At 38.5% G+C, this 22006-nt stretch overlaps 1 protein-coding gene across 5 annotated transcripts in view; it reads right to left on the bottom strand.

Annotated features, from left to right (window-relative positions):
• Nucleotides 1-6755: 6755 nt before the first annotated feature.
• Nucleotides 6756-22006, bottom strand: part of dachd (dachshund d) — a 138602-nt gene continuing 123351 nt past the window's right edge. For all 5 annotated transcript variants that reach the window (XM_072686287.1, XM_072686288.1, XM_072686285.1 and 2 more), the window contains 4 exons: nucleotides 21091-21238; nucleotides 18327-18470; nucleotides 16149-16217; nucleotides 6756-7237 (listed from right to left, as the gene is read on the bottom strand). In XM_072686287.1, coding sequence (XP_072542388.1) covers nucleotides 7200-7237; nucleotides 16149-16217; nucleotides 18327-18470; nucleotides 21091-21238 — 399 coding nt within the window. In that variant the 3' untranslated portion in view covers nucleotides 6756-7199. The remainder of the gene's footprint in view (nucleotides 7238-16148; nucleotides 16218-18326; nucleotides 18471-21090; nucleotides 21239-22006) is intronic.

Below are 22006 nucleotides of genomic sequence, written 5' to 3'. Positions count from 1 at the left end.
AAGTACACACACTGTTCAGCACTGCATGTAGTTCATGTTTGGCGGCAATGAAAACTCTTCCAGTACACATCCCGTCTTATTAAAACTCAAATCAAATGGTTATGTTTTGTGTAGAGCTTTTTTCGGAAAACAGCAGCGGTAGCCAACGGCACTGCAAAAGTAGTGCTAAATTGACCCAGGCGAACAGAGCCCCAGAGCTTGCTATTATTCAGTGCTCACTGTTTTCCTTAGTTATTGGCCCAAAGTCTCACTGAACACGAGAAGTCATTCTCAGCCCTCTGCACCGGCACTAAACAGACTCGACGAGAGCAGAGCGAACTTAAGAATGGAGGCATTAGTGCAGTGTGAAATGATTGCCTCTGGAAGATGTCTTTATGAGCGAGCTCAACGGCAGCCAAGCACACACTCCTGTGTAACAACACAGCCATTCTCCATGCCTGGAATATACAACGCTCATTACGTTGCGCATGCTGGATATGCTGCTGTTGGTTCCTCACAGTCATGTCTCGGACCGAAATGAATTTATTACAATATGTGCATTGGTATGAAACATCTAGCTGCAGGGGCAGGCCTCAGTTAAACAGCTGGAGCAGAACAAGACATCAACTGGCTGATAAGCTCCCCCACCCCCCCCGTTAGAAAGAGAGAGAGAGAGGCAGGAACGCAAACTCCCACACTCAGCTAAAGTGGAGTGACTTGAGTTGTGGATTCTGAGGTGACCGACTCAGCTAGAGACATTTAACACTGCTATGATGGTGGTGGTGGTGTGTGTATGTGTGTGTGTGTATGTGTGGGAGGGAGTAGGTTGAGAGGGGTTGGCAATGAGCATTTGATTGACAGAGCATTTGTGGCTTCATTATTGCCTAAAATTGTCACAGGTCAGGTTTCACACACCAGAGACAGAAACCTTTTATACTGGCGAGAAGGGCCGGGCTTGATAATATGAAGTTACAGTCACCCATTGATTGCCACTATGTATGTAGTTTTTTTTCCCAAGGTTGATTGAAACTTTAACCTCATTTTTAATAAAGAAGAAAAAGCCTAAAACGTTCTAGACCTTGAATTCCTACAATGCTGTGTTGAATTATGCAGCGATCAGTCAATTATTCATCTCGGGCCCTCTCTGTTACAGCCGTGCTTTAAAAAGCATGCAAAATGGGGCTGGGCAAGGCACTGCAGTGTCAACACATTTCCATCAAAACTGCTAACAAGAGAAATGTGTTCGCACAATGTCGATTCGCGTTCTCTTTTCACTGGATTTCAAACCGAAAAGGAAAAAAAAAATGCATAAGGTCAATCCACCGTGTGGCTCAGATCATGGCCTACTGGCTCTCCAACTTGTCAGCTTTAGCATAATACAAAAGGGCTGAATTCTTGAATGGTTGGAAAAGTACAGCGAAAGGTTGCTGAGGCCAGGGAACGCTGCTTTAACAATGCTGGCTTTTGAACACAATTTTTTTGTTCCCCTCCTCCCTTGGAATATTGTGCTTGTTCAAGCAGAGAGAATGAAAGGTATCATTTTTCAGTAATGTCTGGTGTATTACTGCGTGCGCACATTGCCAAGCTTGAATGGTTTTATTCTGCTAGATATTGTCATTGTTCAGTAACACATGTTTTACAGCTCAACCATGAACAATTCTGATTGCCCTTCAGATTAAAATATAAGCACGCCACTTATGTAATATTATACACCACTCCTTTTGTTTTCGATACGGAAATTTACACCCTTCCATTAGCATTTACAAACAGGAACGTGCTCACGTTGGATTGCCACCAACCCCAAGTTTAAGCTGATAAATGCAGTTAACACACTTCAGGTGAATCGCAGTGACACCTGATCGCAATGGCTGTGGGTGGAACTAGTTTTATTCCTGTGTCTCGTGATGCACTTTTAGTCCAAATGAAGTGATAGTAGAAAACTGGTGTGCTTCTGTGTCAACTGGTGTTGCATTAACGATTATCAGTTGGCTTTCAAAGCATAGGTTACAAGCCTACAATATTTTATTTATTTATTTATTTATTTATCTAAGATAGCCAGTTGCCCAACCCACTTGCTAGTATTCTCATCTTACATCCATCACATGTAATGCTTTTGATACTGGGAGGGTGAGGATTACACATGCCTCCTCTGACACATTCACAACCAGCCACCACCTCTTTTCTAACTGCCAGCGATGCAACGCCGCCGGGCCATCAACACGCTCAGAAGAAACGCATGTGCTGGACAGCATCATACTGAAGTGATGTGGTGAGAGCAAGTGAGCCATCTACCCACCTGGAGAGAGCTAGGCCTATTGTGCTCTCTTCGGCTCCGGCTGCTGATGGCAGGCAGCATGACCCGGAATTTGAACCAGTGATCCTCGGGTCATAGTGGCAGCACTGGACCACTTAGATCCATTAAGGCTATATTTTTATATGTTTTTTTTTGCAGATTTTCTGTTTTCTCTTAGGTTGTACCAAGAGTACCAAGAGCCATTTCAGCTTCAAGTATGGCTAAACTGGACCCGCCCTCTTTTAAGATTCACGGAAGACAAGCGCCCAGGTTTTTTTCTGTTCTGACACCGAAGTGGTGGAACGAACTTCTCCTGGGTGTCTGAACAGCAGAGTCGCTGTCTTCAAACTCAGACTGAAGGCCCATCTCTTCCCAGATTACTTGGATGCACTCTTGTAGTGTTGAGTATTATGGTCTCCATACTGACTTCTGTATTTAGTAGCGTCCAAGTTTAGAGGTATCTTTTGGATCCTAGCCTGTACAAAGTAGGGTATTTTCTAAAAAACAGTGAAGCACTTTTGAAGTCACTCTGGAGAAGATCATCTGCTAAATGCCTTAAATGTAACTTTCTTCTAGAGATTACATTTCTATTAAAATTCTACTGACAAATGCCATTAAAAATGGTTAGTGGGCTTATTAGGGCATACAGTGTCAAGTAGGACTTCCATTTTCAGTCAATTAACAAGAACAGAAATCATATTGGATCGCTATATTAGAAACTAAATAGTATGCACAAATACTGTGTGCTCCTTTCAGATAAAAGATTTTAATTTCTATGTAAAAATTATTTTAAGAAATCATTGGAAACAAATGTAAATATAAAAAATTTTCAGAATTTTTAAAATCATTTTCAGAATTGTACATATTAGAAAAAATAAACAGGTAGGAACTAACAGTTCATTACTTACATGACTGTTCAATTAAGCTACTAAAGATTAATTCTGCCTTCAGATGTGTAGAAGTGTGTCTCTGTAGCCCTATTTACACTCAAAAAATGAATTTGACCAGGGGTGACTCAACTTTTGCAGAAAATTTCATTGATTAACCCTTTTTCCTGAATGATTAGCATATCTTGACAGTATGCCTTTAAATGCACCATCTTCATTCAATGAATATAAAAGCAGAAAAACCTGAAGCACCATGCCTAATGCCAGGTTTGGGCTATATGGTTATAGATATGGTTATACATTGAGCTGTGGAGCAGTGGAACAGTGTTCTCTGGAATGATGGTGGTGCTCCATCCAATACTTTTATATACTTTATATACAATACTTTATATATACACCCTAAGTTTTGGAAGAAACAATAAATGAGCAGGTGTCTCAATACTTTTATCCAAATACTGTATTACCTGAAGCTGGTTGGGCAATACAGAAGCTCACTGATTGTTTACAGCCCTTAGAATCATACCAGCCTTCACCCGAGTGCTGTGCTCTTTGTTCTTAAACCACTATGTTGAGTTAAAGTATTTATTTACAGGTCATAGCCCAGACTGTCCAGAGTGCTATTAGTCATGTGACCTCAAAGTACAATTGCTAGCTTAGAAAAGCAACACATATACATAATAAATGTCATTCATTTACTCAATACTCTTTTATAGTTACATTTACCTGGTTTGTCCCACAGACTTCTGTAGTGTCTCAGTCCAGCACTGTCTTTTAAAGCCAACTTCTTATGTCGTCTTTGCTGTCTATTCAGGGCTGTCCTTCCACACTTGCAAGCATTGCTCAGACTAAAATTGGACGGGCTCAGAACTGACCGCAACAGACAGAGATGGGTGTTTTTTGTATGACATTAACACCATTTAAATATAATAGGGGGCTTATAAGGTACAGTATGTAGGCTTATTAGGGGCTTTTACTGATGAGCATGTGATCTTCCATGAATATAAATGATGAAATCGACTCACATAACACTCTCACTCATACACACACACACACACAGATAATGAGAAGACATGTAAAAAAAAAACAAATCTTCATGGTTTCCATGTTTAAGTTTCCTTTACTGCAATACAAAGTGAAGGGAAACAATCTCCTCATAAATCCCGCTACAGTTTATGTACATTAAAAACCTATTTTAATGAAATGGTCAGATTTATTTAACACCAATAGTCCACTTGTTACTTTGATATGGGAACAAAAGTATTGTCAAAATCTTGATAAAAGATCAAATAAAAGAAATAATTTAAACAATGGAAGTCAATGCAGTCCGGCACGGTGTAAAAATCTTACCAGCCACATTTTAGTTCCTGCACTTGATTCTGACCTCATGAAAGCTGCACAACCCATCGGAAGTGTACAGTTCAGTTAGATCATGAGGTTCTACACATCTCATCTCTTCCTAAAGAAGGAGAAGGATGTTGTACTGAACCAGAAAATAAGCCATGTCACTGTCTCCCAAATGAGTCTCGACTCTCGGCCTAGCTGCTTAGAATGGGCAAAATACTGTAAAACACATTGTTTTTATTATCAACACTAACTTCATATACATGTGAAATACAGGAATGACAGGCAAGAAAAAGACCACAGACCCTAGTCGTGAGGATACAGTGTTCCATCAAAATCAAGAATTTAGGAGCAGGATTTTTGTACAGGGAATCCCAGAAGAATGATTAGGTGTGGTAGAGAGGGAGAGATAAAGACAGACTTTTGTTTTGGGGGTAAACTGATGCAAAACTAGCACAAGGTTGTAGATTGTGAAACAGCGACCGACTTTCTTTCTCTCATTCTTTATCCATGTGAAACTGAGGTCAAATCAACTGAGTACAACTTCAAAAATAGACCTTTTAATCCAGCTCCACACTATATTTCTGATCAGGTAAGAACTCCAATCCAGACCAGGATTTGCAATGGTCAGCTACAATAGCAAGTAAAGAGGTATAAAATCACATCACAATGATCACACGAGAAACACAATGTTACTTGCACTGTATGGGAGAACATTTGAGAAAATCTGGAGATGAAATATTAAAAAGTACAGAAAGCAGCCTCCTGAATTGTTCATCTGGTAAGAGCACGGCTTCCAATGTAGAGGCGAGACAACTGTCTGCTGTTTATGTCCCAGGATGATTAAAAATAAGGAAAATCCTAACAAAATTTTTAATGATTCCTAATGTTTAGCTTGAAAAATCTGCCCTTTTGATCTTTAGAAAACATAGTCAGAACTGAACTGGAGTATTTTTAAACCCATAGAATTAGAAACCAACAGCATGACAGAAGATATTAGGTATGGGATGTTGTGTTGAAAATATACCGTATGTATACTAATATATATATATATATATATTAGGATTGGTTAGGACTGTCAGGCTTGTTCTGTGGGAGTACTGTAGCAAGAGAACTACTAAAATGCACAATGGGTCACAATTTACCCTGTTTTCTATAAGTAAACTTTAGATACAGGGCAGCCGTGAGTGAGCAGTGTGCAAGTGACAACTGAAGCACAAACAATTACTTATTGCTCCTTCATACTGTCTCATCATTAGATTGACTCACTTCATCTTGAATTCAATTGTCAACTCAATGGCAATGATCACTTATCTGAACCTACTGTTATGGGACACTGCTATATTCCTGCTGTTTGGACAGGGTTTGCATATGTTCATTGTAAAATCAACACAAGAAGGAGATTCTTCTAGATATAATACAGTTAACACAGATGTTGATCTGGGAGTAGGGGTGGGCGATATGGTAAAAATGGCATAATATCGGCATACTTTTTACAATACGATATGTATCAAATTATATATTTTTTCTTTGACGCGTAGAAAAGGCCCCAGTAGAGCCATGTTTAAAACAAATACTATAAAAATTGTAAATATAATGGTTTGTGTGCTCCAGTAAACTCAATTAAACAGGACTTGTGATGCTCCCTTTGTAACAAGATGTAATGCAGTTGGTCCGTGTTCTTATTCAGGATATGAATAGAAAAGTATTTAATATGAAATTTCTCACAAAGTTGGAAAAAAGAAAATAACATATTACCCACCCCTATCTGGGAGTTGTGAAAGAATGGTTATAGTCAAATTCGCCAGGGCGTAAGTGAACCAACCCTAGTTGTTCAACACAGTTAAGTATTTATTGAGTAACAGGAATTCAGGACAAACATTTACATGCCTGCATGCTTCCACCGTAATGGCAGCTATCTGAAAGAATGATGGCTCAGAAACAAATCTATAAATTCATTATAAATGTTGGTATTGTTTTTCCTAATAGTTCTACTGCATACACAATACCTTCCTTTAACTTTATATACACATAACAAAGTGAGCGGGTTAACCTAGTTTCTGTTCTTGTATATACAACAATGATAAAAATGAAACTTGATTGTAGTTTTTTTTTTCTAATTTAGAAAACATTTAAAGCAAAGATTAGTTGTTTCTATTGATCAACATATATTCAAATTCACATTTCCAGAGGCTTTCTCCCCCCCTCCAAGCTTAGATCTTTCACAACTTGGCAATACGATAGGACATTAAGGATTTATCTTTTTTTTTTTTTTTTTTTTAAATACAAAACAAAACCCCTGGATCAGAATTTCTTTTTTCAAAGCTTTCTCGCTGGTTTAAATACAGTATAAAAATCTTCAGTGCTGTGGATTTTGTTGTAAATATAATCGCCGAGTGCACCTCGCGGTACATTTTACTGTGCTCAAATAGTCGCCTTCCAAAAGAGCCAACGCAACTAATCCCAGATCTGTCGCGATATGTTGTTGTTGATACTTGTGAGAAGAAGAGTCCTAATTCTACATTCTGACATGGCCCTTCTTTCAGCTCACGGCCAAACCCAGCCACCTCCATGGAGCCTCTGCGATCAGCCTGACCTGTTTTTGTAACTAAAAAAGATCCTTGGGCAGGATTTTCTTCATATGACAATTCTTCAGAATCTTCATATGACAGACTTCAAAAGTCCTCCACGCCTTCCCATCAGTACATCACTGTGGTCTTCAAAAATAGTCTTCCATCTGCAGACAAGAAAGAAAAAGAATAAGATCTGTTAGTACAGTGAGGCTCGAAGGTTTCGGTCTTGCTTTCAAATTCAATACATTTAGAATTCATTAGAATTTATATTATCAGCATATCAACTAAAGAGATAAAAACAGACTTTGAAAGTTGATGATATGATTCATATGATATGAATTTCTGGATAACCCCTGTGTTTTACTTTAATGTCAGCATTTGCTTAAGCTGGCATGGACTTCACAAGTTAGTTGCAAAAGCATCTGACGAGCAGTCAAACCCTGACCTATCAAAGGCCTTAACATGGTCAGTTTGAATTTGTACCTAAAAAAATCTAATAAATAAAGATTATTATTAAATGTACTTATCATTCATGTCTCAAAATGAGAAGACCTTTAGAGTTTATTTCCAGATTTCATTATGCTTTGGGGCTCTGGCTCTGAACCGGTTCAAGAAACAAAAAGTGTTGCTCATGTAGAGTACGATCTCTTCTCCATTTAAACACATCCCTGAAATCAATTCCATAGCTAAAATTACAAGAAGTTTGTCTGTTCATAAATAAATGACTTCATGAGGTTACAAGCAAATGAACTTGGCTTACTTAACTCAAATAAATACTGTAAATACCACATTAGGTCATATTTTTTATTATTGTTTAACAGATGAACCACTTTTTACAGTGTATCTGTGTGTGTGTGTTTGTGTGAACATGCCCTTATTAGAACAAACACTACTGCCAGATTTTGGAAAAGGAATAATATTGTTTTGTGAAAGTTCTGTTGGGGTTGGAACACAAGAAAACAGGCATTAGTTAGCGGAGATACGACACCAATCTATCGGATACCAGTCTGATATCCGGAGAGAACGCTGGACCAAATGAAAGCAATCCTTAACAACTGTAGCCTGAAATAGCACACACTCTCACTGTGTGATGTCATGTGTGGCAGCAGAGTGTTTGAATAGTTTGTGCATGATGGCGAACTTTGCTATTAAAAACAGCCTATTTTAAAGCTTAGCTTTTAGAGTTTTTAAAGAAACACTAGGTATTAATAATAACGTAGTATCGCATCATCTCCAGCCGAAAGCAGCAATGACGTCCTTTACTAAGAAATGGCTCAACTCTGCTTTGGTCACCTGCTCTTGTTCATCCTGCTAATAAACGAGCTTTATTTCATGTCACACCTTGACCTAAGGCCCTAGCGTACTTTAAATCTATAATAAAATAAAAATGCTAATTCTTGTGCATGTTTGAGCAGCGCCCTGTCTCTCGCCTTACAACTTATTCATGAAACGATTGCAAAAACATGACTCTACAATGGACTCTAGCACCTAGAGAAAACTCCTGCTGCAAGGCTCCACGATCAGTAGCTCATGGTTTGAGTGTTCCCTGGACTGCGAGTCATGCGTGTTCAAGGCATTTCTTTCGACACGCTTGTTGGAACATTATATCGCACTCGTGATGTAAAGCGCTTTATAAATGACACTTCCTGGGTGGAAATGTCATTTATTGGGGGAAAAGAAGAAGAAAAAAAAAAGCCAGCCATTCTTCTCCACCGCTATCTCCCGACACCTGCAATCTAACGAGCTTTGTCCATTTCCAGGGAACACTAGTGGTGAGCACATGCCTGAGTGAGCAGTGGCCTCTCACTGCCTCAGCGTTGGTAAAAGCATCTGTTAGGCATGGCTCGGGAGCTTGTTTGACGTTTATTACCCGAACGTTTCCTCTGTTCACGAGGACGCTCTGTTTCTGCCTTTAAGGAATGTTTCCTCTCTTTGGCAGTTCGGGATAAATAATTCAGTTTTGAAAGGGAAAAGCACACCGAACGACATAAAGCAGTGACAGAACAGGGAAACACTGTGGTGCCTGTCTGAACAAGACAATCGGCATGATGGGATAAGAGCAGAAACTGTGACTCAGAAGGTGTAGTGCACTACGGAACAGGGTTTTTTTTATTTATTATTATTTTATAGAGGGAGGCTTATGATACTTGATGCTTGTTAAGTTGGACTACAGCAATGTTTTTTTTTTCCATTTGAAAGAGTGAGTTGTGATCCCACGCAAATAAAATTGTCTGTTTTGGAACTATAAACAAAGTGCTCATAAATCATCCCAGCATTTTGACTTTCCTCCTTTTAGCTAATAATCTGGTGTCCGCTGCAAGAAATGTTGATTAATATGAGCTCGGAAACCCCGTGAACTTTGATTAATTGTGGCCTGGCTGTGCACAGTGCTGTGCACAGAACAACAAAGCCTTGATACAGGGACAGACAAACAGTAGGGCTAATTACAGCAAGAAGACCCGAGTCTCTGAGGTACTGCACTCTGGCCCGCGCCATTCAACCAACGCTGTAAAAGTCATTACTGTGTGAATTGCACTGCTGAAAATAATGCAGGCAGAGGTACGGTCCTGACGGTGCAGTAAGTAGGAGTAGCAGTTAATTGGGCACGACTTCGAATTTCTTCACCATGTGCTTAAGGCTTTAGATTGTTTTTCGAGCACTACGGTTTGTAGTAAAAAAAAAAATACCACAAAATGTTAGGAGACACAGAGCCTAAAAGCATCATTAACCTATTCAGCCCTTTAGAGCATTTTCTCTCATTAATGTCTGCAGTGTATGCATTCTACTGCCCGAGTGAACTGGGGCTAAAAATTATGATAGTCGGCAATAGCACTAGTTTTAAAAAAAATAATAAAAACAAATCTCCAAAATGGTGTAGAAAATATACCACTGAGACCAATAAAACCATCAAAGTATCAAATCATTAACAAGGGCTGATATCATCCAACCAGCCAAACACTGAATAACATCACACATTTCTGGCATTTGGCTGGAACAGGTAGGTGTATGTATTTTTGCCCAAGGGCTCTTTTCGGTGTAGACTGGTGGATTTGTCCAACCAGGGAATCAAAGCCCAGTGTACCATGTGGAAGGCAATGTTGTTACCCAGTATGTCACACCAATCAAAATTCAGCATTATTTAGGGACTATCTTTTTTGCGTTTACCGCCCACGAGAAAACATCTGCTAGATTTAAAAGAATGAAGAGCATTCAATGAACATGAGAAGACTGCAGTTCCCACTACAATGTACTGTACTAATATAGAAGTATGCACAAAGCGGTTGTTTATCATTTCTAACTGTGGAAGAGAAAAAAAACAAGCACTTCTAGAAAGATAAGAATTGACCCTAACATAACCACTGAGGCACAGCCTGGGTGAGTTGTAGCTGGATACTGCATTCAGGATCTTGTTTCATGTGAAATCAGAGACGTACTACTAGCTTGCCTTCATGTGCCTGTAGAAGCCCGAGGCAGTGGCTCTTGCAGATGTAGCAGGATGTGTAGAGTAACTGCTACGAAACCTCTCTATTCATCTCAGCAATGCTTTAATGCCAATAAGTGGCTTATTACTGGTAGAACGAAAGGAAGCACATGATGGGAGTGCGTTATGTACTTCCTGCGGAAAAAAAAAGAACCTTGCCGACTTTGATGTCACACGTCAATTTGTAATCTAATATTAAGAGCTCGCTCCTTGACTTTCGAGGAAATGTGTTTGTGTACCTAGGTACCACGTTATTTCACAGGAATTTATCAATTAGCATATTCATTCTAGGTCCAGTGGAGTGTAGGTACACTGTGAAGCGTAGTAGAAGAGCTTTGGGTTTTTTTTTTTTTTTGGAGTGTAAAAAATCGTATTCTTGCCATGTTGTTTTATGAACGAAGCCCCTCATTAAAATATGTTAAAACTTTGGCATTTTTATATTCAAATCAAGATGAAAAGTTCATTAAAGAGGATAAATATTTCATTAGATGCTAAATAAAACAAAGGGAATTTTTGGCTTCTCTCAGCATAAAATTCCTTTGAAAGATTAATTAATACATGTAAATTATGCAAATTATGCCCATGCAAATATTTTATGAAGACAATTAAGGGAACCATTAATTACGGCCTTTTTTGCTTCAGTGACATTCATTCATTTAATTTTAATTTCACTTTAACTGTTTTGATGTTTAATCTTGCAACAAAGAACTTTATCTCTCCTCACAGGGTCATGTAAACTCGCCGAACACGTCAGGAGGCGGAAAGCGAGAATCAGAGGAGATACCGAGGAGATACTACGTATGGTGTCGTGCGGAATTAGCGGCGAGATGCTCTCCCAGAAGCACGAGGCCAGGAAAAACAGTCAGGCTTATACTTGGAATGGATTCAAAATGCTGGAAAAGCAATTAATAAACAGAGACTGCGTTAATATAGCAGAATTACAGAGTGTGACAAAAGACAAATAGAAATAATTAGTTCTCTGAAATTATGCCCTCATTAATTTTTTTCTTTTTTTTTTGAACAGGGAAGAGGGCCACATTTTGTTGGGTTTGGTTGTGTATGCACAACATGTTAGGTATTTCTTTCTTCTCTTGAGCCTGTGTAATTCATCAACATCATTTTTTCGCCATTTGAGAGTAATTATGCAGCATTGGTTGTAGGCTACAGCAGTAATGACACGGATCCCAGACAAATGTGGTTCTAATTGAACAGACATGCATTGTTCAACACTTTTGAAAGTGTATTTCTCAGGGCACTGCAAAAACGTGGGACAACACTTTGGGAAGTCGGGATTTTTGAGCTTTAAGTGAAGTTAACCAGACGTGAATAACATGATTATTGCTGAATGATTATTCAACTTGGGTAAAGAAACCAATTAAGCAAATGCCCTGCTTTTAAACACACTGGCTTTCCTTTCGTCAATTTAAAATGAGAACTTCTAAATATAACAATTAATGCAGAAATATGATTAATCTTTAATATATATAAAAAAGCGTTTTATCATAATGTGCATAACTTTATGTCCTAGAACAAATTTACTCGGCCCCAGTTATCAGTTCTGTGACACGTGATTTAGTGGGGTTAAAAGACTATTCCTTCCATTGAAACCTTCCTTCACAAAAATATCTTTTAAGTAGGCTAATCAAACTGGGTTATGGGGCTTTTACATGTGACTGGGTATTAAAGTGCCATTTCCCACATTTCATAGCAATTTCCACGGACTATTTTCAAAGGGAAATTGAGACCACTCAGAGCGATAAGGGTGATGTTCTCGTGGTGCTGCCGGGTAGAGTTATTTAAATGCTTAGGCATGTACTACTTGAGATGGAGCTCCACATCCATTCTGTGAGTTCAACACAGAGGCAGCGACAACAACAAATATCACAGCAAGACAGCCTCGCTACTTGTGGCTCTATTTACATACTGCTTGCCATTCTCTAATCAAAAGGGGCTGTGTGCTAATTAGCTGAAAATGTTCCAAACGCTTCGTTTCCATCTTTCCTCTCAACCTACTGCAATCCAAGGCTGACAACAGGCATTGTCAGATCAGGATGATTCCTCGTTTTTTGTTTTTTTTTCCCCTTCCTCTTAGCTTGAGCTACTGTCACAGGTGGGGATTGTGATGATGCTCACCACCTGTGGCTCTAATAATGCTGTGGAGGGAGTGTTTTCTGCGTTCAGCTGTTAAATACTAGTGTGCATTACAAACCTCCTCTCAAATGAATCACATGGTTAGTTAGCAGGAGTTTCACAATTATCACAACAACCACAAACTGAACTCACTAGGCCCGGTATGGACTCGATATGCAAAGCACATTTTAAGGATGCTTGTTTTTGTGGGATACTTAAGTGGGGTTACACAAGTCTCACAGGTAATGGGTTAATTTGTTATAGGGCTGCATGATATAAACAGAAAATACATAGCTGTTGGATGTTACAATGATTATACGAGGCGCCATAAATAACGAATAACATAGCGTGTCTGATTAGATAATGCCACAAGCACAGAAATTGAATCATTAAAAATAACTTAATAAGCTAAACACTTTTAACACCTCACACTCCAATTGAATAGTACAGTTAAGCCTTCTACAGATTATCTACAAATGTTCCAACTATCTGGTGAACCTTGATTAATTCTTACCCATGTCAGGGTTAGGCTAAGTTTAAGGGTAAGGGTTAATGTTTTTGGGTTGAGTTATAATCAATGCTAATATGTAGCTAAATGTAAGTCAAAGGTGATCAAAATACAAATTGTTGTTGCACTGGAGGAGTTAGAGGAGTCACAGTGTGTGCAAGTTCATATGTAACTGTTATCCAATGAAAAACATGTATCTATTTTTGTCTGTTTTCAGTTTTCTTCATGGTTTGAACCTTGTAGCTGCTCTGTATCCTGTGTAAATAATTCAGGATGAATAGACCAGGAATAGAAATGCTCTTAATCACATTAAATAAACTCCTATTTTACATTGACTTTCATTAAAAGTAAGAACATTTTGCCTTCTCTTGTAAAGTCACCATTTTAGAAATACATGGACATTTTATTGGACAGCAACAATATTGTAAAACAGATCAGCGTGTAGGATCTGTGCTTTCTGAAGGCAGCCATGTTTTTATTATTATACAAAAGATGAAAGAGACTTTCGTTCTTGTTGGATGCGCTGTGTTTTTCCCCCCTGCTCATTCAGAGGACAAGTGTGGTGTAGATAATCTCTTATTCTTGTAATTTTTTTTGTTCACAGTAAAAATAAAATGCAATAGGTATGGGACTACCATTCCTGTTCATTTGTTTTCCAGTTCATTATGTATCAAGTAAATGTAACAACATCTGGGATGCATCACATTATTAACAGGGAAAAGTATATTAAATGACAGCCACTTGTGGGCCTGCGGAAAGAGGTTAAGTTACTCATTCTCCACACTGGAGAGAGTTCAAGCCTAGTGCTGGGAAGTACTTGTAGGCCTTCTAATGCTACGTTCCCGTCAATCTAATTATGTCACACTGGTCCTGCATTTGTGAGGTAACTTGATCTCTTCAATGGAAACTCATATCACGATAACTACAAAAGCACAATTTATCGCACAGCCCTAAAATATTCACTTGGTGATGGATTCATGTCATGAGATTGACTGTCAGTCAAAGAGATTTAGATTAACATACACAGACATCATAGCTATATATATATATATATATATATATATATATATATATATATATATATATATATATATAACAAAAAAACACATACGGAATCTTATATTTTTGATTCGTCACACTGGTCCCTACTGTGCCTTGACACAGATTTACAAACTCCTGGCAGCTCTCTCTCTCATTCTTTCTCAAGCAACTTCATAAAGAGCCTCCTGACATGTTTTCAAACAGGACTGAAGAATTTCCTCATGCTACATATGCTACATACGCTGAACACATGTTGCCAACCTGAAGCCCATTTAGGAGAAGATGTAATAAATGTAAACTTAAATGAATAAATAAATAAATAAAAAGTAAACATTCAAGCACAAGCCTTTAGACAAAAATATATTTAAGATGTTTTTCCATAATCAGTCTTTTGTGCCTGGTAGTGTGTGTCAGAGCTTATAAGAGCCCACACATTCCACTGTGGAGATGTCATCTGCTAGTCGTTAGTTACACTGAAGCATCTACCTCTGTTTTCAAAAACACACCGCTCCGTTAAGTGAAGGTAGACTTCTTACAAGCATTGATGGAGGACACGAGTTTGGCATTGATATGTGTGATTAGTTGTGAGCTTCTAATCTTAAATTGTAAATAAGCGTCCACAAGATGTATTTTGATGCGTAAAGTGCAGCAGAAACTCTATAAACGTCCTAGCATACATTTCGAAAAACGTAACCTGGTTTCTAAAGCGTTTGACAGGCAATGCTCAGTTGAGCCTTTAATCATTTAAGTAGAAGGATCCAACTCGTATGTGGCTAGCCATCAGAAACCAGACATTTCTACTGGTGTATGAGATTCAAGATTTACAAGCTTATTAAAAGTGTTGAAATCAAAGCTAATATAAACATCTGCCACTTGGATCAGGCAATTTTGGCACAAATTCTACAAGTACTACAAATCATTAGTGGGGAAAGCACAGGTACAAGCAAACTACTTATTACATTCTTTAGTTTTCTTTCTCTTGTATTAGGTTGGTATGGGTAAATCAATGCTTACTGGCCGTGTGCATTCTGTAGTCATGTTTTACTTTCTTTAGAGCTTGTTTAGACTTTATATTTTATGTTTTAAGTCATGCCCTGGTTATTTATTCCACTACAGCTTCTTCATAATCCATGCAATAATACCGTGCAATAATAATAAAGCTTATACATTTGATATAACAATGAAATGCATGCAGAGCAGTGGCACAATGTGTTTTTTTTTTCCTGATACCGGTACTGATATTGACTTATCAATATCATTCCAATATTTTTCTTTAAAAGCTACAAAGGTTCAAATGAGCTGTTTTTATTTGAATTACTCAAAGTACAGGCTCATGCTTAACCTACTCAAACACTCTACTGCTCTGCAGGAAGAAACACACTGCTAATAACCCATCACTCCAGTGCAAGCATGTGCAGTTACAGACTAGATTTGCTTCAGGATTCAATCTGATCCATTCTTTTTCCTCTTTGATATCAGCAATTTGTGCTTATATCAGCCCAATATCGACACTCATAGATATATATTTCATCTCTAGTCTGATCAATCTAAAAAATAGAGGCACAAATAAACAAAACATTATTACTACTGGTTTTGGGCTACATTTGGGCATTCAAATCTGTCACTAGTAATGAACATACAACTCAAGTACACATTTTCCTGCTGCTGTCTAGCGTACTGTGCACCTCATAAAATTATCATCCACACATTTGCTAGAGACACTGATTTTCCTTTTTCTTTTAAAAAAAAAAAAAACAAAGTGTTCTCTTGACGAATCCCAGTGATCTTGACCTTCCTCTTGAACTGTGAGAGCTGTGGCCCAGATGGTAAGCTGCATGCTTGAACAGCAGGCTGAAACTAAGGCTCATATAGTGGCGCTGCAGAGAGATTTATAGTCTCCTCAAAAAACATGTACCTTGTATTGTCCTTTCAGCATCTGTTCTGCCACTGCTGCGGTCAGTCTCTATCTCCTGGGTCAACGAGTCTGGCAAAATGAAAGGATAATGACGATTAAACATCCATGACATCTGCGCTTAATTAGGAAAGTTTTTTGAACATCGTTCCTCGTGATGGATGGAAGGACGTAAAGACAGCGGCCGCATATGGCATGACAAACGCTTAAACCTCCGGCTAGGTGAGGGATGTCAGGAATACAAACCAGGGCTCCAGCTTTTCAGCACATGTTAACCCAAACTTGTACCTTCTCCGTTGGCAGTGACGTCACAAACACGGTGCTGCTACTTTCTTCGATACAGATTTACAGAGCCTTTTATTGCACATAAATGCTGCACTCACTCCACATGTCTCGGTGCAGGACGTGGCTGCAGAGTAATGTTTTCAAGTACACGTCTCAAGTACAAGTCAAAATCAATCCTCACATGGGATTTTGACAGCAAGCACTCAATCACTTCAGAACAAACCAGATTTGGGTCAAATGTGTCAAGTGTTTACGCGTCTGAAAAAGTGCTTGTTTTGAAGGGAGAATGCATTTCAAAGTCCCTCTATCGCTAAATCAAGTATAAGATCTGGCATCAGTGGCATCAGACAGCCTGTGCAGCATGTCAGTAGCACTTGAGAACATTAAGTCCCAATGACAGAAAATGTGTAGCAAATGCACCCAAATAACTACATTAATAAAATATTAAAAATAGGTGTTCTGACTGAACAAATGGATTAAATTAACCCTGTTTCATACTAAAGTGACTGTAGACTATATGTAGATTTCACAAGAATTTACTGTGACTGCTTAAATATTCACCCCCTTTAAAAAAACTGACCTAATTTAACAGAGGTCCAGGCAATTGATGCTAGTAGTCTCACACTTAATGAAATAGAGATTAATGAATCTTTTTATAGGCACTGTAAATCAAGTATCAAGTAAACTTTATTGGCTGATTTCATGGACAGGGATTAGGACTAGTCTGAATAAAGAGATTCTCAACTGAGGAGAAAACGTAGTCTAGGACTAAGCTTAATTCTTGTCTGGGAAACCAGTTCCTAGTTCTCAATGAACTGGCTTAGTAATCTTGAATATTAGATATCTGTAGGTCACTACAAAGCAGCGTTAAGCAGTCTGTACATTCTCCACAAGAGGGCGCTTTAACACCTAAACTTCTGAGCATCCCTGAAAAAAAAAATAAACCCACACCAGCAGGATGTCATAAATGCACTGTATGGAAAGTACAATGAAACATTTGCTGTTGAAATAAATGGATGTGTATGAAATATAAAGTTACGTAGATCTAGGATTAAACGTCCTAGCAGCTGGCTAACAGGTGTACAGGCTAAAAGGCTACTTCAGGTCACTATTCTGAAATACAAACATGACAAATTAAATACATTACTGATTATTAAAGGATTATTAACATTGGTCTTAAAATGACCTAAAAACATAATAAATGAATTTGCTGATATTTGTTATACACATATTTATATGCATATACAGTCTTTTGCTACAGGTTTTTTTTAAGTGAAGTCTTCAGTATTTTGAAGTTTTTGGCCAAACTGAGCAGTTATATATATGCAAAAAACCTTCCAATTTGTATTTTTTGGCATTCATTCTTTTTTTAATTTAATTTTAGAATTGTATTATTTATATTAAATAATAGTAAAACAATTCATGGACTGCCTTAATACTGGCATAATCAATACTGGCAGCCCTAATTCAGTTAAGTCCATACGACCTATCTGTGTGATGTGCTTATGGTTAAATATGCATTTATATGCATCACTTGCACTTTTTTGTTTCATCTTCTGCAGATTCTATGTAAAATCAGGTTAGCCAACATCTCTCTAACCCATGGACCTCTATTCATATGTCAGATGTGAGTAGTTGTCTGAAAGTCAAAAAGTACAAATTGACAGTTAACAGCTTCCTACTCCACGCAAATGTCAGACTAAACTAGGCTAATAGGCTAAGCGGAGCTGTGATTGTTCCTGTCACCCTTATTGCACTTCATTACAGAGTCTTCCAGTCACATACATTCTTTCCTGCTGGCTTGAGCCCCAGCGTTCATTAGTGATGAGCTGCGGTGTGATAGCTGTGGCGAACCGCTGCCCGCTCGGGGTGTGATGCTGTGAGATGTGGTCTCACCATTGAGGGAGCGGAGGCTCTCTGTAGGTGAAGACTGTTTGAGTGACTGCTCCGCCTGCTCTCTCCGCTTACACTCGTACTCCAGAGCCTCCTGCAATTTCCTCTTGGCCTTCTTCTCCTTCTTCAAACGCTTCTGAATTATTGCTGAAGACCACAAACACACACAGGAAAATAAATAAATAAATAAATAAAATACAAGTCAGTCACTGGATGGAAGCTTCCTACAGCCACAGGGGCAGAGCTAGAGGAGGAGTGTGAAATTAAGAGCCGAATGAGAGGAGGGTGACTTGATATTCTTAGTGTGCTTCCAGCTGTAATGTTCATAGAAAAGTTGAGGGGGGAGGGGGGGACTGTTCTTGTTCAATGAAAATGGACTGTGTCATTAGTGAAATAATTGAGCCAGCGATAACCTGGATTAACCTAGGTTAAAATGCCAATGAGACGAGGTTCAGCGAAACTTTCTCAAAAGAACAAAAGGGAGTAGCGGGCTGAATATAAAACAGCAGAGGGCTGCAGGGCTCCGAGCGCACTTATATAGATACTTGTGAGGGGCTGCCTTATTAAATTCTATTTGATTCATTATGTGCGGCGAATGCATAGAACATGAGGATTAAGTCGCACTCTGTGACACTTTTGTATACAAAGAATATAAATCATTAATATGGATATCAAATATATACTTAAAACTAAGTGTGTGTTAATACAGTAACAAGGAGTGAAGCGGAGAGAGTTTGACTAGAGGCAATATGACTGTTACTATCAAAGACAAAGATTTTTATTATTAGTTCGACCGTGAACAATCTACAGTCCAATCACCTTCCCTTGAGAAATTCTGCGCCACAATTAGACACATTTACCATATGAACCATTTTCGGCATATGTATTTATAATTACATTAATGGAAGGAAAAAAAAAAAGCATTTCAGCATGCAAAATCAATCTGCGCTCATTTATTGATTGTAATATGAACATGTCTTGTGCTGTTGTATGTATTACTTTGTTACTCTCACCACAGCTGTGGATCAGGGAGCTTGTGTTTGTACTCCACATCAGAGCTTTTAACCTGCCACGTTGGATCTCTTCAGATCTTTAAGAGCTGAATCTCTTTCAAATTGCTGGAAATCTTAAATTATTCACACTACACTGCTCTGCTATTTTGTTTTTGAATGTGTGGTACATCTGCATTATTACAAACTTCTTTTTCTAATTTGATCATGCCTCAGGCCTTCGGGAGAACACACACACACACACACACACACACACACACACACACACAAACACACACTACAGAACAGCTCAGAATGGAAAGCCAATGTATGTAAAACCTCTTATAAGGAGATACAGGTCTGGTAGTGTTGTGGGAATACAGCTTCCAAACCCTCCGTTTTTATTAGAAGCTGAGCTGACTGACTTTGAGATGGCGATCCAGTTTTACACATTAATTGCAGATAAATGAGGAAGAAAAAAAAGAAAAGATTTCAATATGCTCATCCTGTGCGTCTTCACAGATAAAAAAAATGTAGTGGGAAAAAAAGTGTTAGATGTGTCCAGAATGATAAATGGAGCTGTAGATGATTGTAGATGAATGAAGAATCTCAAGAATGAAGCCATAATGTGATTAATATCCACAATGACTTGTGTTTTAAAAGTGGTGATCAATAGTGGTGTCTATTTATAATATTTAGATTAACTTTTGTATAGGTTACTACAACTACTGGTAAAGGGGTAATCAATAATGTAATCAAATAATGTAATCAAACATGCTTGTGTGAGTTGTATGAAATAAACAACTCACACAAGCATAATAAACAACAATGAAAATAAAGCAATAATGTATGCTGCAAAAATATATAACAATAATATAACTATTTCAATATATTTAATATAACAACACAGACAATTTACCAACAAACATAACTGCACATAACGGCACATAACTACAACCAATGAAACAGGCCCAATTATGCTGTAATTACCGACCAGCACTTACAAGATTAAAATATGTCATCTTCCAACAACAGGGCAAAACTGTTGAACATTTAATAATACTTTTTAATGAGCCACAATTTTAGTTACAGCAGCTATCCTACCTAACCCATCAAGATCTGAAGAGAAGACTGGAAACATTGTTTTTCTAACAAGCTCTGATATTACAAGGGTCATCAAGAATCGAAAGGAACCCCTTGATGCCCAAACAATCCTTACAATAAACTATTTCCTTACAGTACTTTGCTGTAATGCTTGCGTGACTCGCATCTGTGGAACATCTGAAGGTTTGTTTTCAGTTCAGCCACCAGCCCAGCTTGATGAGGAGTAAAGGTGAGCTTTATTTCCACAGCTGTTCAGAACTCAGTCATTTTCTTTCTGCAGCAAAAGCTCACTTTTAACTGGGATAAGTAACAAATATACAGCGTGTGGAGATGTACTGCTTTGGAAATGATGGTCCGATGCCAATATCTGACATTTTCCATGTCCAAATCTGTTGACGTTGATACATTTGATAAAAGTGACACCACCTGGATAAGAATTGCACAAAAATGCAGTCTGGTGCATTAAAATACTGGAAAGTCAAGTCTAAATATCTGTCTAGTGCCACATTTTTAAGCAACTGTATGCAGATACTGATCGGGCTGCAGTATTATCACCCACACTGACCTCATTCTGCGTTCTAAAATAGGGACAAGCAAATTCTATTGGTTTTAAGTGGGTATATGGCATTAGTGTTCCACAACGTCACCCAGCCCTAGTGTGTGTGTGGGCATACCTCTGTTCTTCTGCTCCACGGCCAACTGTTTCTCCAGGGTCTCTCGGAGTTCCCTCTCTCTGAACAGCTCCATCTTCAGCTCAGTCTTTTCCAGCTGCACCTGTTTCTCCTGAGCACGGGCGTTATCGATGGCCACTTTCAGCAGACCCTGCCAACAGCATCAGAGATACGCGTTACCACTCACACCTACACACACATGCATTTGCTGTGTAAAAGCAACTCATGTGTAAGTAAATACTAGCAACTCAGCTTAGCAATAAACAAGGTTAGCGGAGGCTATTGATTGCAGCTGGTTCAGAGTACAGTAAGTGTGAAACTTAGAAAGGTTTACGGATACAGATTTTCATATGCATGGAATACAGAGATCGCTTTTTGAAACATGAAGCCACAAACATCCACAGAATTGGTCCGTTTTGTTGGTCAGTTGCTGCGTGAGGTGTTGGTAATGCAATGCCAGGAGTAATAAAATCATAAAATCCAGCCCTTTCAATACAACCAGTTGTGTGTTTGCAGTTCTGATGGCGCTGTGACCATATCAAAACAATTATTCCCCACACACGCGCAATTAAGGCAGATGCAATGGGCTATATCATACTAATTGTTCCTTCTTATGACCCCAATTTAGACTAAGTTGCTTTATCTCAATTTTCTGCTTGGATTGCTTTTGTTGATTTGTATACGAGTGCTCAATCAAAACGTTACCCTGGAATCATGATTAAAGATGACTAACTAAACTTGTGTGGCTCTGAGGAGTCCATGTGCTCGGGCTAATTATCAATGAGGCCAGCAGGAGCAGCGTGGCTCTGATGTCCCTATCACAAGAGCAATGAGCAGGCCGTCCCCGCTCCCTATACTGTACTCACATCATTAGTCGCACAGGCCATGCTAATCAACTACATTCATCTTTCTGACTCGC

This window comes from Salminus brasiliensis, chromosome 8 (genome assembly GCF_030463535.1).
Source record: "Salminus brasiliensis chromosome 8, fSalBra1.hap2, whole genome shotgun sequence".
Classification (NCBI taxonomy): domain Eukaryota; kingdom Metazoa; phylum Chordata; class Actinopteri; order Characiformes; family Bryconidae; genus Salminus; species Salminus brasiliensis.
This window is presented reverse-complemented; position numbering and strand designations above follow the sequence as displayed.